Below are 13,983 nucleotides of genomic sequence, written 5' to 3'. Positions count from 1 at the left end.
CCTGCCCCCCACCCCCAGCACCTGTTCTGCCTGGCAAGTGGGCAGGGCCTCAATTTGGGAATCCTGAACCAGCAGGCCAGGCCGTTCTGGAGCCTGGTGACAGTCACCACTGAGTGCCCCCTTTGCCAAAGCAGAAGTGGGAATAAAGCCATTGCATTATCACATCCCTAGCTACCCAGCTCCTGACTACTGGGGGCGCACCCCCAGGTCGTGGGCCTGTGGCCCACACAGGACCTCCCCCCCCCCCACCAGAGCCAGAGCAAAGCCCTTTGGCTGCTACATCTGCCCCTTGAGGCACTTCAGAGACGGGGGGGGGGGGGGGGGGGGGGGGGGGAAGGCAGTACTGGAGAGGCCGTCTTTGCTGCACAAGCCACAGACTTACTTACTGAAAGTCATACCAGAAAACTCATCCAGACGCTTGAAACAAAGGTTTTTCCTCCATACGGTCCAGACCAATTCCCAGACCCACCAAATGGAGATGGTTCCGAAACCAGGAACCCCCCTGGGCCCCTGTCAGCTACACCCTGAACCCCATGCTGTCTCTGAGCAGCCCTTGCCCAGCCCTCCTGAGAAGGGACCTACTGAGGGTGGCACCATAGAAGGGGCCTGCCCCCTACACTGCTCGGCAGGAAGGACACTTGATACACACAAGTGCCTGCCTGCAGGATGCAGGAATCAGGGTGCAAGAGGGACCTCAGGGACTGGGGGCTGGCCTTACGCGTCACCACTACCTGCGTATTTATCCCCCACTGCACTCAGCACAAGTTCTTGGAAGCATTCAGTTTGCACAAAGAACGCAACAAACTTCCACTAGCAAGCGTGGGAGCAGCGTTCCAGATCCAGGCTGGTCTGGAGGTAGGCAGTTCCCAGCAGGCTGTGAAATGGGCAGGCAGGCCAGCCCTGTGGCCTCCCCGACTGCTCTGCAGGACCAAAGTTCACACCTCAGAGGGACTGAGTCCTAAGAGAGGGCACGGACGCCTTAAAGCCAACCAGTGTGTGGTCCCGCGGCTCGTGTTTATTGAGCACCGCCGTGTTCCCGGCGCTCTGCAGGGTGCTCCTCACCATCTTGTGAGGTAGATACAGTAGCCCATTTCGCAGATGGGCAAACCGAGTGGTCCCTGTGATGTTTCCCTGGCCACTTGTCCAGCCAGCCCTGCCCTGCGGCCTTGCCGGGGGCGGCCACCCAGAAGGAGCCCTGTGGGGCTGTTCCTCCTGGCTGGAATACCCAGGCAGGGGCCCTGACCAGGCCTCGGAGGTTCTCAGCGGGACTTCAGGGTCACCTCCACGGGAAAGTGGTCACTGATGGCGAGGGCCTGCAGGGACAGACGGTGGCACCTGAGTGGCCCAGCTGGGCAGCCTGTCGCCCCTCAGCTCCACCCCCTCACCGCTTGCACTGTGGGCACCCCCAGGCCTCCCAGGGATGGAGCCCACAGGGCCTCTCCAAACTGCTGTGCAGCCTGCAGGTGGACTGGGAACCCCACCGGGGAAGAGGTAAAGGGCATCTCCTGTCATCCCAGAAGATCCTTTCAGCCAGAACCAAGCCTCAAAGAACCCCTCTCCGCAAGCGCTGGCGGGGGGTGGAGGGGGGGTGGGAGGGGCGAGCCCCGACTCACCCCCCCTCAATGTGCCTCAGCCCCCACCCCCACCCTCCACCCTCCTCGCCTGAGCCTGGTCCAGGCCGAACTCCTCCTGGAAGTCGTGCACAGCGGCCGACTGCGGCTTGAGGCTCTTGCGCAGGTGGGCCCCGCACGCCACGATGCGGTCGTAGGCGCAGTCCGAGTTGCCCACGGTGGTGTCGGCGCTATCGGGGATGAGCCACTTGAACACCTCGCTGCTGCGGAGGCGGATGGATGGCCAGTCGCGCGCCCGCACGTAGTTACAGTCGGCATTGAAGTCGCCCAGGAACAGCAAGTCCTGCAGGGGGGGCCACAGAGCCGGGGCTCAGCCGCTTGACGGCTGCACGAGCACCCTGCACGCGCGCACCCTCCCCCACCCCTGCACGCGGGCACCACCACCCCAGCACAAGCGCACCAACACCCAGCAAAGGCGCACCCTCCCCAACACGAGTGCACTATCCCCCAGCAAGACCACACCCTCCCCAACACGAGCACACACCTCCAGCATGAGCACACCCCCCAGCACGAGCGCACTCCCCAAGTACGACCGCACCCCCAAGCATGACCACACACACACACCCCCGCCGCACGAGTGCACCCTCTCCAGCACGACCGCACCCCCCCAGCACAAGCACACCACCCCCAGCACGACCGCACCCAAGCACGACCGCACACCCCCACAGGAGCACAGCCCCCCAGCAGGAGCACACCGTCCCCAGCACGCGGGCACCCCCGCAAGCATGACCACACCCCCCAGCACGAGTGCACCCTCTCCACAAGTGCACCCTCTCCAGCAAGTACACACATCCCCAGCACAAGCACACCCTCCCCAGCAGGAGCGCACCCCCCCAGCACAAGTGCATTTACACCCCGCAAGCGCTCCCCTCCCCACCCCCAGCACTGGCGCAGGGGACGGGGCGGGGCGTGGCTTACGTCCGTGCCCCACTTGTCGATCACGTCCAGGTACACGTCGTAGAGAGCATCGATCTCCGCCACGGCCTGGTGCGGCGCTGCGTGCAGAGGAATGAGCACCAACTCCCTGGCGGCTGCGGGAGGCGCGGGTCAGAGGCGGGGCAGCGGGGCGGCGGGGCGGCGGGGCGGCGGGGCGGCGGGGCGGCGGGGCGGGGGCGAGGGCAGTGGGCTCACCGGAGCCTGGCGCGGAGAACTTGACCACGAAAGGTTCCCGGCTGAAGAAGTCCCCCGGATCCGGGTACTGGTACGTGTCCAGGACCGACACGGCGTCCTTCCTGAGGAACAGAGTCGGTGGGCGCGCTGGACCGGCCCCACCCCCACCCCCGTGGCCCCGGCCCCGCCCTCACCTGTAGACGAACAGATACATTTCCTTGTACTGGTCCCGACCCAGGGGCTCGCTGCTCACGAAGCTGTACTCGTGTCTGGACACACTGCGGGCACACCGGCCAGGCCTGGGTCAAGGCGACAGGCGGCCCGAGTCCCCGCCAGCGCCCCAATGCTGGGCCCTGCCCCTCCCCCTCGCCGCCCCCGCACCTGTTGATCTGCTCCAAGAGCGCAGACACAGCGCTCAGGTCCGGGTCTCGCACCTCCTGCACCAGCGTGATATCATAGCCAGCCAGGATCTGGGGGCGAGGCCGGCAGGTGCAGGGTCACGCGGGGCGGATCCACCAGCGAAGCCCAGCCGTGGCCCCGCCCCCGGCCCAGGCCTACTTGCGCAATGATGCCGCCGCAGGCCGGGTCCAGCACCTTGCTATCGCCAAAGCTCTGGATGTTGAAGGCTCCGATGCGCAGCGCCGCGGCCCCGGTGGCCCCCAGGGCCCAGAGCGCGGCGAGGAGGACCGGGGGCCCACCCATGGCGCAGAGCCCGTGGCTCGGAGGGCCGGACACGCTCCTGATTGCAGACCTGGAGCCAGACACACCGTGCTACCCCTCTGCGCCCCACCCCTCTGACCAAGACCTTGGTTCGGAGATCCAAGGCGCATCCTTCCCAGTGTCTCCATCTCCCTGGTGGTGCACTAGGCTTACCATGGCCCTTGTGCTCCGTGGGGAAACTGAGGCCCAAATACAGGGACCCCATCCCTTCCAGGCCCCAGACTCACCTGGGATGTGGATGTCCCGGTATCTGAGGCCCAGGATCAGGTCAGAGATCCAGGCTGGGGGTGTGTCTGTGGCACGAGACAGACTCTTCGGGCTTGGTCCGGCAGCAGCCCGGGCGCCAGGGCATGGGCGGTATTTGAGGCCCTCGTCCGGGGAGGGGCTGTACTGCTCTGGCCCCACCCCCTGGCAAAGGTGGATGCTGGGACTCCCGGTTCCAGGTCCCAGGGAGAGCCTGGGGCCACGGAGGCAGGGGATCCACTCTGAGCCTGAGCTGGCGCCCTCAAGCCCGGCAGAACCACGACTCCAATGACCCTGTCAGGCTGCCCAAACTGCATCAGGACTGGATAAAAAGGCCAGCCATCTGAGGTCCGAGCCTTATCCTTGTCCCTACCCCTATCCCCACCTCCCCAAACTAGGTCATCCAGAATTGCCCTTCCCCAGGGACACCCCGTGTTCCATAAAGACCAGCCCCCTTCCGGTGGCTCTGCTGCTGCTTCTCCCTCACGGTGTCACCGCAGAGTAAAAGGCTGAGGGTCCTGGGCCAAGTGGAGGCTGTGAGGCAGCGCCCCCTTCCCCCCACCTCCGTGGGCCTGGGGAAGCTGGGGTCACAGCTCCAGCTGGGCAGGGCAGCGGCGGCAAGCTGCCTGTCCACATGCCAGAGACGCCCACACAGCGCAGCGGCGCCAGCCCCAGCAGGAGCCCTGGGCGGGGTAGCCAGGCAAGTGAGTCTGGGGGGGCCGCCACAGGGGAACCTGCCAGGGCAGTGGCATCACAAGTGGTGGCTTTTTCATGTTTTATTGTAAAGCAACAAAAAACTATTTACACACCCACATCCCCTCTGAACACCTGAACTCGTGTCCCCTCTTCTCCGGGTCCTGGGCAGCCCTGCCTGAGAGCCTACAGGCGGCCACGCTAGACGATGACCGTCTGCACCTCAAGCTGGCCCTCTGGTGAGGCGATGACCAGCTCGCCGGCATGCTCCAGGATTTCAATGTCCTCCGAGGAAACCATGGTCACAGTGGCCTGCTCGCTGCCATTAGTGCCCGCGCGGGCTGTGAGCACGGTGCCCTCGCTGATGGCCGAGGCCAGCGTCATGGCCACCTGCTCCGTCAGGCTCTCAGGTGTCGCGATGGTGATGGTGTCCGCCGCTGCAGCCTCAGGGCCCAGCCCTGCCTCCTGGTCCATAGTCACGTTCTGCACGATGATCTGGTGGCCCGCGCTGGCCTGGTGCACAATCTGCTGCACCACCTTCATGATGTGGCTGTCCACCTGTGGGTGGCTCGCAGCTCAGCGGGCAGCTGTGGGGGAGGCCCGCCCCTCCCCCCACCGCCTCCGGCGCTCCCCCCGCCCTTCACCTCTGTCTGGGTCCCCTCAATGATCTCTGCAGCTTCACTGGTCTCCGCGTCGTCTGCGGTGGCCTGGACGGAGGTCAGAGGTCAGCCCTGCCGCTCTGAGGTCAGAGGTCAGCCTCGCCGCCCCAGGGGCCCCGTACCTACCTCGATGATGTACTCCTGGGTGTCGGCCACGACGGACGAGAACTCAACCAGCACAGTGTGAGGGTCCTCGGCCAGCACGGTGGCAGCTGCTGTGGAACTCTCCTCAGACACCAGCAACTCCTCCACCTCCAGCAGGCAGCCCCCTGGGGATGGGGGTGGGGTGGGGGTGGGGGTGGCGGTGGGGGCTCAGTCAGCACCGCCGCCTTCAGGCCCCTCCACCCCCCGGCTCCCACCAGCCCTGACCTTTGGTGCGCAGGTGCCGGTTGAGCGTGCCGTGCTCAGCAAAGCCACGGCCGCACCTGTAACACTTGAAGGGCTTCTCGCCCGTGTGGTGCCTCACGTGCCGCACCAGGGAGCCCTTCTCCCGGAAGCCCCGGCTGCAGAACGGGCACACATGTGGCTTCTCCTCCAGGTGAGTCCGGAAGTGCACCTGCTGGGCATTCTGTAGAGCCCCACCATCAGCGCCAACCTGGCCACACCTCGGGCAGAGAGCGAGGGGGCCAGGCAGGAGGGGAGGGGAGGGGAGGGGAGGGAGGGAGGGCTGCGAGGCAGGGAGCACGGGGTGGATCTGACCCAGGGAAGGGCCCCCCGCCCCGGTGGATCAGGGGTGCTGTCAGGGGCCAGGGCCGAAGGGCCCACCTTGGTCTTGTAGCACTTGCCACACTCAGGACACGGATAGGGCCGCTCGTCAGAGTGGACGCGCCGGTGGCCACGGACGTGGGCGATGGTTTTATAGAGCTTCCCGCAGTCCCCACAGCGAAAGCGGCGCTCGTGCACGTGCACCTCCTGGTGCTTCTTGAGCAGGTAGGCTTTGAGGAAGGCCTTGCCACACTGCGCGCATGTGAACGGCCTTGGCCCTGGGGCCGCACACCATGTCAGGCCGGGTCCAGCACCCAAGGGCCCCTTGTCTGCTGCCCGCCCACCTGCCCCACCCTCCCACCACCCACCTGTGTGGCCCCTTTTGTGGGCCTCCAGGGTGGCCGCCGTCGGGAAGGTCTCACTGCACTGAGGGCACGAGTGGGTCCTGGGCACAGCTGAGGCCCCGCTGGCCACCTGCTGGGGGGCCACAGCATGCCTCCAGCACCCAGTACAGGCTGGACCCTGGGAGAACCAAGCCACGGCACCCCCACCCCACCCCCTAAAGGAGCACGCTGGCAGCGCAGGCACCTACTGTCTCCACCGGCTCCACCTCCAGCAGTGGCAGCTCTGGGGGACCATCTCCCAGGGGCTGCGGACTGGGTGCAGCAGGAGGGGCCGGCTCCAGGGCCCTCTCCTCTCCAGTGACACGCTCAAGGACAATGCCGGAGTTCTGCATGGCCTGGTGCAGCAGGTTCTCACGGCCACCCTCGCTGGAACAGGGCAGCTCCTCGGGGCCCGGGGGCTGTGGGCGGGCAGAGGGAGGGAGCTGGCCAGGCAGCCTGGCACACCGTACCCACCCATACGCACTACACAGGGAAGACCCAAGGGGCCCAGGGGCACTGTGCCTACCAGAGGGATGCTTCTTCAGGGAGCCCCACAGCCCGCTCTACCTGCCCTCACCTGGCTGCACCTCACCCTCAACTCCCTGTCCCTCACCCCTCGCCACCCTCTGGCATGCCACTGGCGTCCAGTCTCCCCTGCAACCAGGCTGAGCACCAGGAAGGTGGGCCAGGTTGGTCCTGTTCCCACTGGAGCCAGAGACCAGGGCAGAGCCTGGCACAGAGGCCACCCCCTTGGCCTGCCCGCACCTCTGGGGCCAGGGCTTTCATGCCCAAGGGAAGCTCCTGCATCTGCACGTGGACCTCGTGGATGACAGTGCCCTTGGCGTCTGTCACCAGGTGAATCACCGGCGAGGTCTCCATAGGTTCGCTGGTCACCGATGAAGATGTAACAGTCCCCACGGTGGAGGTGCCAGACCCTTTAAGGCAGAACCAAGAGAATCCTTGAAGAAACCCTCCCAAACAAGGTGGCACCCAGGCCAGCAGCCAGGGCCAGGCAGGGGGCCCCTACCTGCAGGCGCATCCTCTTTGCCAACAACCACGTCCTTGCTCATGCTGAAACGGATTTTTTCTGTGCATGGGGTGAGAGACTTGAGATGCCGGGTCAGCGCCCCTGACTCCCGGAAGCTCTTCCCACACTTGGCACACTTATAGGGGCGCTCATCTGCAGAAAGAACATAGTCAGCCCCGGGCAGGGCCAGCGGCCCGGGCCCACGGCCTCACGGCCTAGCAGAGGCCTCAGCACCGCACTGAGGTCCCCAGCCCCGCCGGGCTCACCTGTGTGCCGCCGGTGGTGCCGGATGAGCGAACCCTTGGTCCGGAAGGAGGCCCCACACAGCTTGCACTCGTGGTCCTTGCGGCTGCTGTGGGTGACCATGTGGGCCTTGAGGATGCTGCCCTGGGGGTGGGGGGAGAAGTGGGGCTCAGCACCGCCCTGGGCAGGAGCAGAAAGCAGACCGGGCCCCACCATCCAGCGCGGCCCCAAGCACATGGGCTGCATGGCCTGGCCAGCACGCCGCCCCCAGGCTCACCGTCTTGAAGGTCTTGTGGCACAGCATGCACACATAGCGACCGTCCTCGTTCACCAGCAGCTTGACCTGAGCCTGCTCGCCCTCCCCGGTGAGCCCGGGCCCCTGACGGCTGGGGCTGTCTGGGGCCTCGGCCATGTCGCCGTCCCCTGGCTCTGCCTCAGCAGCCACGATGACCTCCTTAATGTGTCCGGCGCCTGAGGAGAGGCAGGTCAGCCTGAGCCTCGGACGCTGCGGGCCCGGCGACCGCCTCGGATGCCTAACTGAGAAGGCTGCTAGGGGTCCGTGGAGCTATCCTGACCCCCCTCTGGCCCCAGTGCCTCTCACCAGCTCCCTGAGTGCAGGCAGGGCACCCCGCTGACTCCGCAGGGCTCCCTGGAGGAGCTCCAAGACCCCAGAATGTATGCAGTGGGGAGACCAACCACGAACACCGGCGCCCCCTCCCAAGCCGAGGAGCACCGGGCTAGCTGTGTGCAGGGGCCTGCCGCCTCACACAGCTGGGGACAGCTGGGTGCCAGCACAGAGACGGGGGCCGGGCCAGCGCAGCCCACTGCCGTCCACCTCACTCACTGCCACGGCTCCCACAGGCAGGTAAGCAGATAGAACAGCGGTCTCTGGGGGCCACCCGCTGTGGCTCCAGGCAGGTGGGGGTGGGAGGGCTCCGAGACACATGGGGCTGCCGGGGAAGGAGGCTCTCGTGGATGAGGAAGAGATCTGACAACGTGCAAAGCTAAGCTGTAAACACACTTCACAATTTCTGCTCCTAAAAATGACGTGTGGGGAACGGTTGTAAAGCTACTACTTAAGCAGCATCTCAATCGGACGGGCAGTGTTTTGACAAGCCCTGCTCCCAAACAGAAGGGAAGCACCGTGACTCAGAAATAATTAAGGGCATTGCTCGCCCATGGCCTGGCTGACGTGCTTGATGCTCTATCTTTCCTCCACCCCAGAAGCTGACTCCCAAAAGGACGGCACATCTGGCAAGGGAGAGCTTGGGCTAGAACGTGGCACAACGGACAGCTGATGGAGGAGTCAAGGAAAAAGGAACGTGGCTGCCCTGAGTCCAGAGATGAAACCAAGTCTGTTTCCAGGGAAGAGGCAGGAGGGCCTAGCACGGGTATCCAGCCCCTAGGTGGCCCCCACCCAAGGTGGCCCCCGGCCCAGCAAGGACTGAGATGCCCCTAGTCCTGGGATGCCAGCCAGCGGCAGTTTAGGACTCTAGCCTACCCTGACCAATGAGTAGCTGACACCAAGGGGACATGTGGGGCACCCAGGATACCTGCCAAGGGGCAAGAGAGGCAGGAGCCCAGAGCACAGGGAGGGGGTGCCCCAGAAGCAGGTGTGGGCCAGTTGGAAGCTGCAGTGGTGGGAAGGGGCCTGGCTGTCTAGGGGTCCGGAACCCGGGGGTGCTGCCCAAACCCAAGGAACCTGTTTCCATCTGACACTACTCGCCATGCTAAGGCCAAGGCACAGCCCCACCTGCCACATGACAACGTTCCTATCCCTGAGTGGCAACAGGTGAACATCCCTGCCCACAGGAATGTCAGGCAAGGGGAAGGGCAGCCCGGAGACAAGACAGGTGTCCTGCCGCCTCACTGAGCTCTCCTCCACCTCTCCTCCTGCCCCAGCTGGTCCCAAGGCCCTCCTAAGGCCAAGCTCTACCTGTTGCCCAAACCCACATCCTGTCACGACACCCACTCACACACCTGCCAAGACTCCTGCCCAACAGACCCTCGGGTTACAACCATTCCCTTCCCAACTTGGCAGCAGGCCCGACCCAACCTCCCTCCTGCGGCGTACACATCCCGCCCCCGGCTCCTTCCACCTGCCCCAGCCCATGGCTGCCCCTGGGAGGCTCCCCTTTCCCAATCAGACCTCTCGGCACCCTGTCCCCTACTGCACATCAGTAAAGCCCTTTAACTTAAAAAGATCCATTAAGGAGGCTGACTTGGCCCTGGACGCTTATAAAAGCCAGGTGAGAATCAGAGCAGGAGTCGCCACCCCCACCTGGAAGAGGACAGCCAAGGTCAGACACAGGTCAGGACTGAGCTGGAGCAGCAAGTGTATCCCATGCATAACCCAGCCTGACCCATCAGGGCTGACTGTGGGGCAGGGAGTGGGAACTGGGGGTGGGAGTAAAATAGGGAAGATTCCAGAAGGACAGGGGAAAAAATAATCTGGGGAAGCAGCAGAAAGAAATAGCCAGCTCGTGACTTTGCACAAAGTGAGGACTCCCTGAGGGCAGGGCAGGGCCTGGCGCCTGGTGCTGACTCCTGAGGGCCTCAGCCTCCTCAGCCAGGCCCCGCTCTCAGGAGAGCAGAGGGACACAAGCAGCAAGGGTCCCTGGCCACCAGTGCTGCCAAAAACAGCAGCCAGGTCAGCAACAGCTGTGCCGAGAGCCGCACACACGGACAACCTCGGTGGGACTGTGCTGGCTTACCAACGATGTCGGGTGCGTGGCTGATGTCTGCCGTTAAAGCGGCCGCCTCCACCACAATGTGGGCCACCGTGATGGGCTCCTCCGGGCCTGCAACCGCTGGCACCACCTTCCAAGGGGGCACAGAGAGGACTCATTTGCGGGGCTCCTGAGCCCCCTTGGCTTAGAGAGGGCAGGCTTGGGTTTACGTCCATGGGGGAAGGCTGCGGTGAGGCCTCTCATCCCCCCAACACCTCTCCTGCCCCTGCACTGAGCCTGACTCGCAGCCTGGTCCCTCCATGCCAGACCTCACTGGTCTGGACCATCATTCAAATGCCTCTGACCACCATGGGCCTAACACAGAGCGCCGAGCACCCTTGTGGATAGCTCCAGGAGCAAGTGACCAGCAACTCTGGCCTGAGGCTCAGCTGGCTGTGCAGCGATGAAGGTCAGCACCTACATCCGCTGGCCCCGGCCAGGGTACAAGGTACCAACGGAAAGAGCCCCAGGTATGTGGGATCAGGGGCCTTCCTTGAGGAAGGGCACCACTGGGAGGGGCCAGGAAAGAGCACAGGGTCAGAGTGAGACAGCTATGAGCCCCATACCCTCTGGGCCACCCCCTGTGATGAGCTGAGGCTCAGAGCCTCCTTTCCCACCTCCATACCATGAGGATGTCGAGAATGCCCGCTGCAAGGGCGCTGTGGACCTTAATGCGACTGTGTATAGCCCGAGCATGCACACAACACAACAAAGTTGGCCATTCTTATGACAAGGTGGCAGGACCCTCAGAGCCACCCTTTGTTTGTGCAATCCTGAGGAACTATGTGTACAGGGTAGGCCCTGAGTCCCAAAAAAGGAAAGACCTTGATTGCGCAGGATCCAGGCAGAGGCTGCTGAGGAGGCCGGGCCCCCTGGAGCACTGCCAAGCTCTGGGGGTAGGGCCCAGATCCCCCCCAATCCGTGATCAGATGCCTGCCCTCTGCCCAGCCCTGCACCACAGGGAACCAGCTGCACCCACACGCCCCCTCCCAGCTGTCAGGGGAGCCTGGGGATGTGCATGGGCAGGGTGGGCAGCTCACCTCCTGGCCCAGCAGTGCGCCAGCGGCAGGGGTTGCAGGCAGGGCCTCCTGAGGGGCCCGCTGGCACACTTTCTGGAGCTTGTGCTGAACAAAGTCTTCCAAGGCAGTGAACTCTGCCTGGCAGCGGCCACATCTGTGCACATCGTCCTCATCTGCAACGAGCCTGTGGTCAGTGGGGCTTGGGAAAGCCTCCAGCCCTAGGCCGAATCCACCCAAAGGTGCTCTCAGAACCAGAGGCTCCGTCCCCAGCCCTCCCAGAGGAACTGAGGACACTCTTGGAGACCCAGGGTGCCAGCCCCATCCTCTGCAGATCTGCAGAAGTGGCGCCTACCCCCGAGAGAGCAGCATCCAGCAGGCGATGGCACTAACCACACAGTGAGGCTACAGAGGACCCACTGAGCCTATTGTGCCCCAAGCCCCGACTTTGGAGACGAGGGGACAGAGGCCCAAGGAGCAGCCGGGAGGTGGGAGGAAAGCTTCACTCATACCAGCTTGAGGACAGTGCAAGATGGGGGATTGACTGTTGGGGTTTACAGGTGTCCTTGGGCACCTCAGTGACCACGTCTGGGTCCATCTGATCATCCATAAAATGGTTCAACCCCGTGTGCGCAGGACGTAGTGCAGATTAGCGGGCTTGTGCCCACAGAGCTCATGCCGAGAGGCCAGCCCTCTGCAAACAGGGAAGACGCAGGACAGCCTGACCCATGACCCTCCTTCCTCACTGACTTGCTGCTTCATGGATTCTGAATATGGAGGAGCTCCCTGTTCTCCTGAAGACACTCAGAGTGAAACTTCCCAGAGGGGCTCCACACCCCAGGCACATCACACCTGAGCCCCTCACCATGTGGGCGGACCAGCCAATGCCTGCCCCAGGTCCTACAGGAGAGCCTTCCCACCCACCGCATCCCTATTAGGTGCCAGGCACCCCCCTGGGGATGTCACCAAATCCAGCCAGCACCCTGGAGAAATCAAGATGAGTATTCTCATTCCAGAAAAATGACTTGAGTTTCCAGGCCCACCAGCTGGGGTTAGGTTAGGTCAGAGCCTGAACCTGACGGTCTGCTCCAGATGCCCTGCCATTCGCACAAAGGGATGGAGGGATGTCCCTTGTGCTTCCAGAAAAGTGTGCCCGTCTTCACATCAAGGTGAAACCCAGGCCTGGCACACAGAAGGAGCCTAGCCGACGTCTTTTGAATAAATGAGCAAATGAAGCCTAAAGCACCAGCCATGACTGGCCCACAGAAGGCCACAGTCCCCTCTGGATGGCTGTCACGAGCCAAGCACTGAGGTGCCCACCACCCTCTTCACCATGCCACCTCGCTCCGGAGTCTGACTCAGAGTGGCGAGTGGAGGGAATGCCCCGCCCACACAGCACTGGTAAGGCCCCAGCAGGGCACAGCAACCTCCAAAGAGGTCCCTCTGCAGGGTGGCACTGCCCTCAGCTGGAATAAAGAGCAAGAAGAAAAACGTAGTGAAAATAAGAGTTCTTTGGAGACAGGGATGACCAGCCCAGCGTCACCCGTCAGCCCCCGCCTGCCTGGCCCAGGCTGGGGCCTCAGGAGGTTAACTCAGAGGCTAGAGACCCCACTTCTGTCTGGAACGCTATCCGTGCAGCCGTGAGCCGTAAGCCGGCCCTGGGCGGCCTCGGCTCTGCTCTCAGCGGGTTACCAGGGAGCCATCTGCCTTGTCACCACAGTCCGCGGGGGCAGCACAGCCCACAGGTCAAGGACCGTGGCCCAGGGGTCACACGGTCCAGTCTTCAGTACCGTCAGCTGGGTGACCTGGTCTCTTTCACGTCTGTGAACCTCCATTTCCCTCGTCTACAAAACGGGAATAACAACAAGAGGCTCCAGGCTTGGGGTTAGAGCCCCAGCCCCGCCCCCCGCCCCCCGCCCCCTCCGGCCCCACCGCGGCCGGGGCTCTAGAGGCCGGCGGCTGCACCGGGAGAGGGGGGGCCCAGGGCAGGGCCGTGGCCCCCCGCGAGCCTCCGTGCGCGGGCAGCGGGGCCCACCGGGTGACGGCGCCCCGGGGGTCCGCAAGGCACCGGGGTCTGGAGCGGTCCGCACGTCCACGGCTCAGGCCAGCGGGGCCGCCTCCAGCCAGGACCGCGCCGTCCCCGCCCCGGCCGCGCCCGACCCCGTCAGGCCGCGTCAGGCCCTGTTACCTTCCTCGCTAAAGGGCGCCGGGAGGCCCAGGAAGCCGCCAGGGGCCAAGGCCGCCGCCGCCGCCGCCGCCGCGACCCCGCCCTCGCCCGCCTCCCTCCCGGCTTCGGCCCGGGCTTCTGCCGTATGCGCGGCCGTCACCCGCACTGCCATCGCGCCCTCCATGTCGCAACGCGCCGCAGGAAGATGGCGGATTTACGACCGTGTCGTCATAACAACGGGCCGCGCTGGGGAGTGCGAGAGGGAACGCCGAGAGGACGACGGGGCGGGGCCAGGCGGGTTTGATGGACAGGCGGCGGGGCGGAGCCTGGAGCCCTAGACTCCGGGAGAGAAGGCACAGGGCGGGGCTGCTCGGGGGGCGTGGCTACGATGGCGCGGCCGGGAGCGGGGGCGGGGGCGGGGCTTGGTGCGGCGCGGGAGGTGCGGAGGGCTGGTTCCCACAGCTGGCGATCCACGCGACACAGCCCCGGCTCGGACAAGTAGTGCAGCGCTCCCCGCCCCGGCCCACCGCCTCAGGGTCAGAACCTCCCTTGCTGGTTGCTGGGTATCAGGGAAAACCCCGAATTGGGGCTGGCTCTCGGGGTGGTTTCACTAACCCTCTTACGCTTCCGATTATCTTTTAAGTCCTAATAAATGCA

At 64.5% G+C, this 13,983-nt stretch overlaps 2 protein-coding genes across 4 annotated transcripts; both read right to left on the bottom strand.

The window, feature by feature from the left end:
* Positions 1–995: 995 nt before the first annotated feature.
* On the bottom strand, positions 996–4,312 carry DNASE1L2 (deoxyribonuclease 1 like 2). Of its 2 annotated transcripts, none has more exons than XM_072835367.1 (8): positions 3,689–4,312; positions 3,300–3,492; positions 3,123–3,211; positions 2,936–3,019; positions 2,763–2,863; positions 2,550–2,662; positions 1,663–1,914; positions 996–1,313 (listed from the first exon to the last, which is right to left on the bottom strand). In XM_072835367.1, exons 2-8 carry the CDS (start codon positions 3,441–3,443, stop codon positions 1,260–1,262), a joined length of 837 nt encoding a protein of 278 aa, XP_072691468.1. In that variant the 5' UTR covers positions 3,444–3,492; positions 3,689–4,312; the 3' UTR covers positions 996–1,259. The 2 variants fall into 2 exon arrangements, with proteins under 2 accessions (XP_072691468.1, XP_072691469.1); XM_072835368.1 differs by having other exon boundaries at positions 2,550–2,626.
* Positions 4,313–4,465: 153 nt separating this feature from the next.
* On the bottom strand, positions 4,466–13,525 carry E4F1 (E4F transcription factor 1). 2 transcript variants are annotated; one of them, XM_072835360.1, is made up of 14 exons: positions 13,348–13,525; positions 11,184–11,335; positions 10,129–10,234; positions 7,692–7,885; positions 7,438–7,558; positions 7,172–7,324; positions 6,910–7,079; positions 6,354–6,563; positions 6,130–6,238; positions 5,822–6,039; positions 5,426–5,624; positions 5,183–5,325; positions 5,042–5,104; positions 4,466–4,955 (listed from the first exon to the last, which is right to left on the bottom strand). In XM_072835360.1, the coding sequence occupies exons 1-14, from the start codon at positions 13,508–13,510 to the stop codon at positions 4,599–4,601; spliced, it is 2,358 nt and encodes a 785-aa protein (XP_072691461.1). In that variant the 5' UTR covers positions 13,511–13,525; the 3' UTR covers positions 4,466–4,598. The 2 variants fall into 2 exon arrangements, with proteins under 2 accessions (XP_072691461.1, XP_072691462.1); XM_072835361.1 differs by having other exon boundaries at positions 6,130–6,235.
* Positions 13,526–13,983: the final 458 nt, after the last annotated feature.

This window comes from Canis lupus, chromosome 8, assembly GCF_048164855.1.
Source record: "Canis lupus baileyi chromosome 8, mCanLup2.hap1, whole genome shotgun sequence".
Classification (NCBI taxonomy): domain Eukaryota; kingdom Metazoa; phylum Chordata; class Mammalia; order Carnivora; family Canidae; genus Canis; species Canis lupus.
Note: the sequence above shows the minus strand (reverse complement) of the source record. Positions and strands in the feature narration are given on the sequence as shown.

Excerpts from the sequence above, each read along its gene's own strand:
- E4F1 (XM_072835360.1), bottom strand. The coding sequence starts at position 13,510 with ATGGAGGGCGCGATGGCAGTGCGGGTGACGGCCGCGCATACGGCAGAA. Across the intron at positions 11,336-13,347 it reads GGCGCCCTTTAGCGAGGAAG|ATGAGGACGATGTGCACAGA; the intron begins GTAACAGGGCCT and ends GGCTCGTTGCAG. Across the intron at positions 7,559-7,691 it reads GCCACAAGACCTTCAAGACG|GGCAGCATCCTCAAGGCCCA; the intron begins GTGAGCCTGGGG and ends CCCCACCCCCAG.
- DNASE1L2 (XM_072835367.1), bottom strand. The coding sequence starts at position 3,443 with ATGGGTGGGCCCCCGGTCCTCCTCGCCGCGCTCTGGGCCCTGGGGGCC. Across the intron at positions 3,020-3,122 it reads CTCTTGGAGCAGATCAACAG|TGTGTCCAGACACGAGTACA; the intron begins GTGCGGGGGCGG and ends GTGTGCCCGCAG. Across the intron at positions 2,864-2,935 it reads ATGTATCTGTTCGTCTACAG|GAAGGACGCCGTGTCGGTCC; the intron begins GTGAGGGCGGGG and ends TCTGTTCCTCAG.